Source organism: Ostrea edulis, chromosome 9 (assembly GCF_947568905.1).
Source record: "Ostrea edulis chromosome 9, xbOstEdul1.1, whole genome shotgun sequence".
Taxonomy (NCBI): Eukaryota; Metazoa; Mollusca; class Bivalvia; order Ostreida; family Ostreidae; genus Ostrea; species Ostrea edulis.
This window is the reverse complement of record NC_079172.1, coordinates 3,844,941-3,857,233: the sequence shown is the minus strand read 5'-3', so window position 1 is coordinate 3,857,233 and position 12,293 is coordinate 3,844,941. Positions and strand designations below refer to the sequence as shown.

The 12,293-nt window shown below is 33.5% G+C and overlaps 1 protein-coding gene across 4 annotated transcripts in view; it reads left to right on the top strand.

Annotated features, from left to right (window-relative positions):
* Positions 1-12,293, top strand: part of LOC125657590 (uncharacterized) — a 55,315-nt gene that overhangs the window by 15,321 nt on the left and 27,701 nt on the right. For all 4 annotated transcript variants that reach the window (XM_056148300.1, XM_056148299.1, XM_056148297.1 and 1 more), the window contains exons 6-12: positions 373-431; positions 5,469-5,581; positions 7,962-8,157; positions 8,580-8,660; positions 9,560-9,723; positions 9,812-9,923; positions 10,069-10,221. In XM_056148300.1, the coding sequence (XP_056004275.1) occupies positions 373-431; positions 5,469-5,581; positions 7,962-8,157; positions 8,580-8,660; positions 9,560-9,723; positions 9,812-9,923; positions 10,069-10,221 (878 nt within the window). The remainder of the gene's footprint in view (positions 1-372; positions 432-5,468; positions 5,582-7,961; positions 8,158-8,579; positions 8,661-9,559; positions 9,724-9,811; positions 9,924-10,068; positions 10,222-12,293) is intronic.

Genomic DNA, 12,293 nt, shown 5'->3' with positions numbered 1-12,293 from the left:
ATCCAAAATGCCACTCAAAATTTGCTGCAAATCATGTACTTTTTTTTTTTATCAAAATTCCAAAAATCTTGGAAAAATCTAAACATTTATGATATTATGTACATGTATGAGGATTATCAGCATTTTTTTCTAAAAGTAACAAATTTGTGTACTTACACTCTTCATCAAAATGAAGTAAACTCAACTTTGCAAGCCAAGGGTTTTCAGTCCTCTCTGTTCTCCACAAACTTGTAGGGAGAGGAGGGGACTGAAAACCCTTGCCTTGTAAAGATGAAGTAAACTTTGCTTCAAAACATTGAAAGTTATTCTAGGGGCCCAACGTAGGTCTTTACAATGTAGTTTTGCTACCACTGGTATCCTTTTCAATTTTAGGTGCAATGATTCGATCACCAGCAGACACAATTGAAACAGTAAAGGATCTCACTGTACAGGTAGTCAAATCGTTTTCTTAGTGAACTTCCTCATGACTTAGAAAGTGCACTTCTTACATTACCTCTCACAGTTAGGGATATGTATTGCTATTGTTCAATGTAGGAATAGATTTGCACAAACTGCATATTATAGCTTAAAATGATAATATAACTCATATCAAAATATACTCAACTGTATTTTTGCATTTGCCAAAATTAAATGATTTTATCTCCCACACCTTAAGATATATGTTTAATGCATGTTAAAGCACAAATTTTAAAATTATGTCTCCCCTTCAAAGGGGAGACATTGTTTTTGTCATTTTTCTTCTTCTTATTCTTCTTCTTCAACCAAATTTTGTCCAGGCCCTAGCTAGAGAACCCTTTGACTTTAAGACTTTAAACTTTGAACATAAGGAGATGGTATGGAGGAGGGGTGCCCGCCCCTAAAACCTTTAACCTTGACCCACTTATAAAGTCAAGGTCAATCTTTTATGTCAACATATAGTCCAGGCCAATAGCTGAGAACCCTTTGACATTACGATTTCAAACATGGAATGTGGCAAGAGGACATAGATACAAGGTGCACTGCACCAACATTTTTGACCTTGACCCCTTTCTTCATTCAAGGTCAAATTAAGAAAAACATGAATAGACCATAACTTTAGAAAGCTTTGGCATTAAGACTTCAAACTTAGAATATGAGAAGGGGGAATGAGGAAAGGGGGAATTCCACCAAAATTTTTGACCTTGACCCATTTATAAAGTCAAGGTCAATTTTTTATGTCAAAATATATTCCAGACCAAAAGCTGACTTGACAACCGTTTGACATTAAAACTTCAGACTTGGAATATGTAGAGATGATATGGAAGAGTGTACCAAAATTTTTGACCTTGATCCCTTTCTTCATACAAGGTCAAATTAAGAAAAACATGAATTGACCATAACTGTAGAACGCTTTGACATTAAGACTTCAAACTTAGAATATGAGAAGGGGGAATGAGGAAAGGGGAATTCCACCTACATTTTTTACCTTGACCCATTTATAAAGTCAAGGTCAATTTTTTGTGTCAAAATATAGTCCAGGCCAAAAGCTGACTTGACAACTGTTTGACATTAATACTTTAAACTTGGAATATGGAGAGGTTATATGGAAGAGGTATGCACACCACAAACATTTTTATACGCCCGTCTTTAGACGGGATGTATTATGGTACAGCGATGTCTGTACGTCTGTCTGTCCGTCCGTCTGTTCGGGGTTTTCTCTTAATAATTTCATTTCCCTTTCACATATCATGCTGAAACTTGCTGTGTAGCTTTTTTGTGGGTCACTCTAGATCATACTGCAATTTTGATCCATTTCGACCTTTTTTCCAGGAGTTTTGTCCCTTTTATTTGGAAATAATTATTATATGGAGGGTACATAATTTGTTCACCGTACTCCTCCTACAGTTTTCAAGTGAGGACCTTCTTATTTTGTGGAGTGTTTGTATGGGTATTGAAGATGTGTATGTGGGATGGATTTTGATTTTCTACAATTTTTGAGAAAATTACAGGTTGTTGAACTTGGTCTATTTGGAAATTAATATTCTATGGAGGGTACATAATTTGTCCGCCCAACTCATCCCACAGTTTTCAAGTGAGGACCATCTTATTTTGTGGAGTGTTTGTATGGGTATTGAAGATGTGCATCTGGGGAAGGATTTTGATTTTCTTTCATTTTTGAAAAAAATACAGGTCGTTGAACTTGGTCCATTTTGAGGAAATGTAGATTTTTAAGTTAAGACCCTTTGTTCATATGAAAGTTTGTCACAGCCTCATGATGGCTGATAATACCTGAAGCAAAGTTATACAAATTATAGCACAAGAAAAACACCCTATGTAAGCATTTTACGGGCGTATTATGTACCGTTTGCAGTACTCTTGTTGACCTTCATCCACTTTCAGTGTCAAGGTCACTCTTTTACATCAAGAGAACTATTTGACATTAGGATTTCAAACTTGCAACTTAGAAAGCAGATATTAAGACAAGATGTACTGTACCAAAATCTTTGACCTTGACCCATTTCTTCATTCAAGGTCACTCTTTTACATCAAAGTATAGTCAAGACTATAACCTGAGAACCCTTTGACATTAGGATTTCAAACTTACAACATGGAAAGCAGACATTAAGACAAGATGTACTGTACCAAAATTTTTGACCTTGACCCATTTCTTCATTCAATGTCATGTTTAAAAAAACTTGATGATTTCATAACTAAGATTTGTTTGACATCAAGACTGCAAACTTGTAATATGGAAAGGCAATATTTAGGAGGGGGTGCACATCACCAAATTTTTTTTACCTTGACCTACTTACATTGTCAAGGTCACTCTTTTACATCAAAGTATAGTCCAGACCATAACTTGAGAACCCTTTGACATTAGGTTTTCAAACTTACAACATGGAAGGCAGATTTAAGACCAGATTATTTACTGTACCAAATTTTTTTTACCTTGACCCATTCCTTGGAAAGCAGACATTAGGATGAGATGAGATCATGGTTAAATGCATCGCAGGAAATTTTTATCTTGACTTATTTCTGAAGCAAATCAAAATCATGTCTCTCTTTAACTAATGATGTCGTAATTGACTTTCATCAGGTTCTTTTATGACCAAGAAATTATTAAAAAATGTGTTAATTTCTCAAGTAACTTGTTAACCCTTTAACATCAATACACCATTCTTAGGTGTAATATTGATGCAAGCCGTTGTTATTGCCTCTTACGCTTGCACTCATTATTGTTGCCCCTTTTATTAGACAATCAAACTTTGAAGGGGAGACATCTGTTTTTTGTTGTTGTAAAAAACAATACCCACTAGTTTGTACTGTTTTTAAATTGCTTTTAAAAATGTAATCAGGAAGGATTCATTGACAATATTGACTTCATTAACTTTTGCTATTTTCCCCGCTGTTGATTCTGGAAAGAGTTTAATTTGTTAAGTGAAGTTGATGTACATGCAAGCCTTTCTTCAATTGATAACTTTGTTAAAGATTTGAAAATGCAAAATACATTGTCTTATTTATTATACCAAGGTGTCTAATCTGTTACATGCTTCTTTTACACCCACCTTCATCAGCTGAAAGTGACATAACATTATGTGCAGAGTAGTCAAGAATAGGCAAATTAGCTCTTTTATTTTTGTACAGAAAGCAAAAATTTATGTAGCAGTGGAATATTATGTTCATTCATAGAAATAAGATTAAGATGTGAACTCAATGTATGTTTAGATGTGAAACATAGAAATAAGATTAAGATGTGAACTCAATGTATGTTTAGATGTGAACTCAGTCTATGTTTAGATGTGAACTCAGTGTATGTTTAGATGTGAACTCAGTGTATGTTTAGATGTGAAACATAGAAATAAGATTAAGATGTGAACTCAGTGTATGTTTAGATGTGAAACATAGAAATAAGATTAAGATGTGAACTCAGTATATGTTTAGATGTGAAACATAGAAATAAGATTAATGCCTCGTTCACACGGATGCGCATTAAATTTTACTTCGCATCAAATTTGATGCGAAGTAAAATAATGCGCATTAAATTAATTCGAATTAAATAGCGTTCACACGGCGGTAATATTTAATGCGAAGTAAACTAATGCGCATTAAATTCGTATGCATCTCTATAAAAGGGTGCGCGAAATAATAGAATAGACTATGTTACTGAAAATTATTTTTATAGATATTTTAATGAATATTGTGTAGATACAGAATTCTTTGTTCAAAACGCTATATATAGGCCTACATGTAGTATACCACATGTTTACAATTTACCTACATAACTGATCTACACATAAGGAGTTTTTTGTCGTGTTTATTTATATGCTCCCAATAAATTACTTGTTATTTCCTCTGACGACCAGCATTCAATCCAGACAATATATTGTTTCTTCATGGGCCCAATTTTAAAACTTCGGAACGTCGTTTTCACCATTCCGCTGACTACTGTTGTGACGTAATTTTTAATTACTAATACGTATTATAAGTCTACTATGACGTCATATGGTATAAAAATTAACAATGAGTGGCATATTTGTTTTAACAAATGTAAAAAAGAAAATCATATTATCACTACTTTAAAACATTGTTGTCATATTTAAAAACAATTCCTTCCACATGTATTACTCAGTATGCCTATGCAGAGCACAGATTTACGTCTGACATTATCTAATGACATGCTGTTTGTACATGTTTTTAGTGATTATTATCATTTTGCTTAGTTTTTTGTACAAAACTAACATTAATATATATAGCTGACCATGGGTATGATGCATGTGACCCAAATTGGCCATTACGCATGCGTCTACATTTAATTCGAATTAGCTTCGCTTAGCGTTCACACGGAGCTAATGCGAAGTAAATTTAATTCGCATTAAATCGCGACGTCAATTTTAATTCGAAGTAAACTAATGCGCATTAAAATCTCCATGTGAACGCGGTTCAGATTTAATTCGCATTAACTTACGTTTAATGCGAATTAAATTCTTCGTGTGAACGAGGCATAAGATGTGAACTCAGTGTATGTTTAGATGTGAAACATAGAAATAAGATTAAGATGTGAACTCAGTGTATGTTTAGATGTGAAACATAGAAATAAGATTAAGATGTGAACTCAATATATGTTTAGATGTGAAACATAGAAATAAGATTAAGATGTGAACTCAGTATATGTTTAGATGTGAAACATAGAAATAAGATTAAGATGTGAACTCAATATATGTTTAGATGTGAAACATAGAAATAAGATTAAGATGTGAACTCAGTCTATGTTTAGATGTGAAACTTCGGTATTATGAGCCATCTTATCATATCAAGGCCAAGAAAAATTTTTTGAACAGAAATGATGTTTATTACGGCTTTCAGGGTAAGACTGTTAAAGAGTGTGAAGAGCTGTCAAGTAGATGATAATATATTATTAAGTGTGCCTATCTGATTGAGAAGTATCTTTTCAATGACATTATGATGGTCTACTTGTCCCTGTAGTAAACTGTCCTCGTTGTACTTTGTAGGAAGAGAGAGTGTTTAGGAGGAGTTATGTCTGTGCCTCCTACCCCGTGCTGTGTGCCCCAGAGCCCCCCTCCCCACTGTCCCCTCCCCCTGTCGTTCCCCAGGGCAGCAAAAAGTAAGTACATGTACTGGTATGAAGTGTATTAAAATCTTTATCATGCTTAGGGTTCTCTATATAGATTTTCACTACAATGGATTTTCACAAATCAAGGTTAATGTAATGTACAAGTGTAGATAAAGATGATAAATATAGTGTACAAACAGGTTATTGTAGTGTACAAACAGGTTATTGTTGTGTACAAACAGGTTATTGTAGTGTACAAACTTAGGTTATTGTAGTGTACAAACTTAGGTTATTGTAGTATACAAACAGGTTATTGTAGTGTACAAACAGGTTATTGTAGTGTACAAACTTAAATTATTGTAGTGTACAAACTTAGGTTATTGTAGTGTACATTCTTAAGTTAGTTTAATGTACAAACGTAGGTTAATGTAGTGTACAAACTGAGGTTATTGTAGTGTACAAACTTAGGTTATTGTAGTGTACAAACTTAAAGGACACAATGCATGTTTCTAAACTTTTTCTTTTTTCAGCAAAATTAACTCTTTTTATGCCTAAAACTACTTTAAATGTGTTTTAAATGAAATATTTTGCGTAGTTTTCGAGTTTGAAAGCAATGAAATTCAAATCTTGCAATAAGCATATTTTCTTTCGCTAGTTTACGCGCCATTATGTGTGACGTCATATGCGCCCTCGGATTTGAAAACATCTATTAGCCATTTATTTCATAAACAGATTAGATTTAATCGACAAAAAACCAATTATCACGTTAACGGCTTGTAAATAATAATGCATTCAGATGTTTTGTCCCATGCTCGGGTGTACTAGTTGTCGGTAGAAAGGATTTAGATTGAGTAGTTTTCAATTTTTCGAAGGAAGGTACGAGAAAAAAGACGTGGATAATGTTTATGTTGGGGCAAGAACTTTACCTTAAAAAAACACACTCATGCAGTCACCTTTTCAAAAACCGCTTGGACAGAGACCCTGATAAACTTCGAGAAAATAGATATATCGAAGCTATAAGCACTGGTAGGCCTATACCATACATTCTGTTTTGCTCTTCAAATTCAATACACACTCGGATCAACTGACCTTCACATTGTAACAACATATATCGACGATACAATGTAACTTCTACCAACTGGTAGATTTACAATAACAACAAAAATTAAAGATACAAAATAATTGAACTTTTAATTATACAAATAAAAGAATATTGTATTTCCTAACTTTAAATTGAATTATAAAATTATTTCCTTATTGAACTCGTAGCATCTTGGGTGCATCAGTAGGCTATATAATGCCGTTCTCCCACTTCGTACTTCCTAAAGACGTGCAGATCACAATTCAAAAATAGTAATAAGATTGCTTTATCAAAATAAAATAATGTGATTACCACTTTAAATTCGAATATTTTTATTGATTTGTGTGTGTGTTGTCTTTTTCTTTCTTTCCGAAATGCACTTGTGACGATAGTTTTGCATAGGGCCTAGTTGTCAACAATTTAACGTATCATAATTTGTCTAATCCAAAAATAAATAATGATTGCACCGTTTATTTTAGAAAAACAGCGCCAATTACAGATGTATAAAGGAATAACATCACCAAACAGTTTGTAGACAGCGACCCATATAAACATGATTTACTCACAATATTGCCGATGTCATACACGCTTTACTCGCTGTATTTGGGTATTTACATCGTTATATGTGTGCACTGGTAGCGAACACATATAAAACTCGGACAATTTGTCAACATTGATTTAAATGTTGCCCATGGTAAATAAATTAGGCCCCTAAAAGTTGAGTTTTTAATAATATCTCGCAGTACTTTCACAATCCAAAGGGCGCACGTGACGTCACTGTACCACGTGACTACCTACCTAATTAACTAGACTTTTTGAAATCGGGGCTTAGATTTAAGTCTGTATTGTGGTTAATTATCGCAAAATTTTGGCGAACGAACTATTAGAATTACTATAAACATAAAGAAGACGAAATGCATGTAATGTTGTATACTTTGAAAACATGAGATGTGTCCTTTAAGTTATTGTAGTGTACAAACTTAGGTTAATGTAGTGTACAGTTAGATTAACACTGTACAAATTTAGATTAACTTAGGGTACCAACTTAATGAAGTGTACAAATTTAGTTGAACATAACGTACAAATCTAGGTTTCCGTAGCGTACAAATCTAGGTTTCCGTAGCGTACAAATCTAGGTTTCCGTAGGGTATAAATCTAGGTTTCTGTAGTGTATAAATCTAGGTTATTGTGGTATTATCAACACAAAGTACCCTGTTGAACACTGAAACACTGTGTTAGTGTCACCTCTGAATATAATATGCATACTACTAGAATTGAAAATATTTTTTTCTGAAGATATTTTCAGAACCTGGTTTTAGTTGTGAGAAACTATGATTTTATACATTGTAGGTTTCAGTTCAAAGGTCAGCTGACCATCACTCGACCTCCGACCCCTGATGACAGTGGTCTGGAGGAGGATATGTCAGTTGTTCCAGCTGACACCCTTTTTGAACTGTTAAGAAGAACGTTTCACCTGAGCCAGGAGAATTTCAACAAATATGAGCACCAGATTTACAGATTCCACCAGAGGAAGGAGCCTAGTAGAGTAGGGAGATTCAGACATATCAGAAAAATTACACACCATTTAAATACATGTCTTGTTCTGAAAACATATAAAATGCTAAAATAAAATGTACATGAAATGATGCAATATAATACAGTTTATAAGCATTGTATAAAGTGATGAGTCCTATGGACAAAAGTGGTCTCTAAATCCTGTGAAATTATGGTAATTTTTAAAGAAAATAGTTACATGTTTATACAGTTGAACTTGTCTAATCCAAATTTTGTGAAATCCAAAATGTTTTGTAAACTGTACACATATTTTGACACCGAACTTTGAATTCTATTGACAGAAATATTTCATGTTCTGGATGCTGTCTAATCCAAAACTTTATGTCATTGCCAAACATGTCTAGATTTGACTTTCACTGCAATATGATTTAAAAATTTTTTTTTTAATTTCAGATATTAGCAGAGGAGCTGGTGGGACAGTTAGCTCTGTTGGAAAACAATGTCAATCCATACTATAACCCAGAATCCTTCATGGTAATCTTAGCCTATCCTGTCTTATATCTGTATCAAATCCAATAGATGCTATTTTTAGGTCCCTGGATTGAAGATTTGGGGGCATATAGTTTTTTGCCTGTCCGTCTGTTTGCCTGTGGCAAAAAACGTTAACCTTGATCATTGTACACCATAAGAGGTAGAGCTTTCATATTTGGCATGTGTATTCCTTGTGGCAAGACCTTTCCATCGACACCAAAATCTTTGACCTGGTGACCTTTAAACCTTTACATACTTTTAAATAAATCGAATATAAGCCATATCTTTCAAATCATAAGAGGTACTGTTTTTTATCAAGCATGTGCATTTCTTGCCAGAGGACCTTTCCATTGGACCAGATTTGTTGATCTTGTGACCTTGACCATTGACCTAGTTTTTAGATACTAAAAATAACCCTTTAATCTTGGTCTTATCTTTACAATATAAAAAGTACAGCTTTCATATTTTGCATGTGTATTCCTTGTAGCATGAGCTTTCCATTGGTACCAAAATATTTGACCTGGTGACCTTTACATTGACCTTGATCTACTTATAGAAAATTCTAATATATAAAGCCATATCTTTTGAACCATATGGCACTGCTTTCATATTTAGCATGTGCATTTTTTGTGAAAAGACCGTTCTATTGGTACAAAATTTGTTGACCTTGTGACTTTGAAATTGACCTCTGATCTACTTTGAAAATTATTCTTTTTTTTCAAAACAGTATTTTATTATAATTCATAATAGGATTGGACAGCAGGCACTGCCTATATAAGTCCTCTCTGTAATTATTCTTTAAAGTGTGTCAAAACACATCATGTTCTTTTTTTCTTTAGTACAGTGGCAAGATAATGACTTGTTTTAAATATTTTTAATCCAAAAATTGACCTTTGTTTCAGTCTTCTTCGGGGTATGACTCCTGGCAAAGGAGGGAATTTTCACACATTGCTGAGTTGCTGAAGAAATTTTGGCACACTGCCTACCCACCACTGGCCAATAACTACAAACAGACTCAAAGGGGCATTCTAGAGGATTACAAAACTCTTTTGTTGAAACTCCTTAGGTAATTTGTAGTGAAGCACAAACGAAATGAACAACTAAGAACAGCTAGGACAGGTATTTGAATATTACGCATCTTTGATGTTAAACAGGTATGAATCCCCGTACAGAGTGGAAGGAGAGTTACTTGCCCCTGGATTGTCATGCCTTCTGTCGTCAGTGTCTGTACGATTACTAAAGGAATTTGGACTCAGATATGGCATTGTAAGAATTTCTTATTGACGAATATACATATAATGCAAAATCTGACCGAAGTAATTTGTTTTAAGCTTAAACTTTATGAAGAATTGTGTTCCAATCTGTATAGTATATGTATTTGAATTCATGCAAGAGGATGAATGATTTTTAGAGAGAGGTGTACAGGAAGTTAGTTTACCTGCAGTACCTGACTGGGAATTTTGTACCTTCATCGTGGTTCATTCAACACACCTGTAACACACTGTTATCAGTACTGGACATGTTGCCAAACTCGGGAGCTAATCATGTTCTGTTGAAAGTAGAGGTGAAGTGTAAATGTGTATCTTTATTAATTTGGGTTTTCAAAAGGGGGATGGGTCCACCCTCAAAATGTGTTATTTTTACCCTTTTTTAGCATAATTTTCTGACAAAAGGGGTGGGGGGGGGGACACCTCCTGCAAACTAAGTTTTAAAGGATATTTGAAAGGGTTTCCTCTCCACCTCATATATGGTTCATAGCATTGTACTTAGAGGCATTAAAAGCTCAAGTTTAGTGTAAAAGTTATTTATGACCATGCAGTATATAATACAAACTGTTCTAGTAAGTAATACAAACTGTTCTAGTGTGTAATACAAACTGTTCTAGTATGTAATACAAACTGTTCTAGTGTGTAATACAAACTGTTCTAGTGTGTAATACAAACTGTTCTAGTGTGTAATACAAACTGTTCTAGTGTGTAATACAAACTGTTGTAGTGTGTAATACAAACTGTACTAGTGTGTAATACAAACTGTTCTAGTGTGTAATACAAACTGTTCTAGTTTGTAATACAAACTGTTCTAGTGTGTAATACAAACTGTTCTAGTGTGTAATACAAACTGTTGTAGTGTGTAATACAAACTGTTCTAGTGTGTAATACAAACTGTTCTAGTGTGTAATACAAACTGTTCTAGTGTGTAATGCAAACTGTTCTAGTGTGTAATACAAACTGTTCTAGTGTGTAATACAAACTGTTCTAGTAAGTAATACAAACTGTTCTAGTGTGTAATACAAACTGTACTAGTGTGTAATACAAACTGTTTTAGTGTGTAATACAAACTGTTCTAGTGTGTAATACAAACTGTTCTAGTGTGTAATACAAACTGTTCTAGTGTGTAATACAAACTGTTCTAGTGTGTAATACAAACTGTTGTAGTGTGTAATACAAACTGTTCTAGTGTGTAATACAAACTGTTCTAGTGTGTAATACAAACTGTTCTAGTGTGTAATATAAACTGTTCTAGTAAGTAATACAAACTGTTCTAGTGTGTAATACAAACTGTTGTAGTGTGTAATACAAACTGTTCTAGTAAGTAATACAAACTGTTCTAGTGTGTAATACAAACTGTTCTAGTGTGTAATATAAACTGTTCTAGTAAGTAATACAAACTGTTCTAGTGTGTAATACAAACTGTTCTAGTAAGTAATACAAACTGTTCTAGTGTTTAATGCAAACTGTTCTAGTGTGTAATACAAACTGTTCTAGTGAGTAATACAAACTGTTCTAGTAAGTAATACAAACTGTTCTAGTGTGTAATACAAACTGTTCTAGTGTGTAATACAAACTGTTCTAGTGAGTAATACAAACTGTTCTAGTGTGTAATACAAACTGTTCTAGTGTTTAATGCAAACTGTTCTAGTGTGTAATACAAACTGTTCTAGTGTGTAATACAAACTGTTCTAGTATGTAATACAAACTGTTCTAGTGTGTAATACAAACTGTTCTAGTAAGTAATACAAACTGTTCTAGTATGTAATGCAAACTGTTCTAGTAAGTAATACAAACTGTTCTAGTGTGTAATACAAACTGTTCTAGTATGTAATACAAACTGTTCTAGTAAGTAATACAAACTGTTCTAGTGTGTAATACAAACTGTTCTAGTGTGTAATACAAACTGTTCTAGTAAGTAATACAAACTGTTCTAGTGTGTAATACAAACTGTTCTAGTGTGTAATACAAACTGTTGTAGTGTGTAATACAAACTGTTCTAGTGTGTAATACAAACTGTTCTAGCGTGTAATACAAACTGTTCTAGTGTGTAATGCAAACTGTTCTAGTGTGTAATACAAACTGTTGTAGTGTGTAATACAAACTGTTCTAGTAAGTAATACAAACTGTTCTAGTGTGTAATACAAACTGTACTAGTGTGTAATACAAACTGTTCTAGTGAGTAATACAAACTGTTCTAGTGTGTAATACAAACTGTTCTAGTAAGTAATACAAACTGTTCTAGTGTGTAATGCGAACTGTTCTAGTAAGTAATACAAACTGTTCTAGTGTGTAATACAAACTGTTCTAGTGTGTAATACAAACTGTTCTAGTGTGTAATACAAACTGTTCTAGTGAGTAATACAAA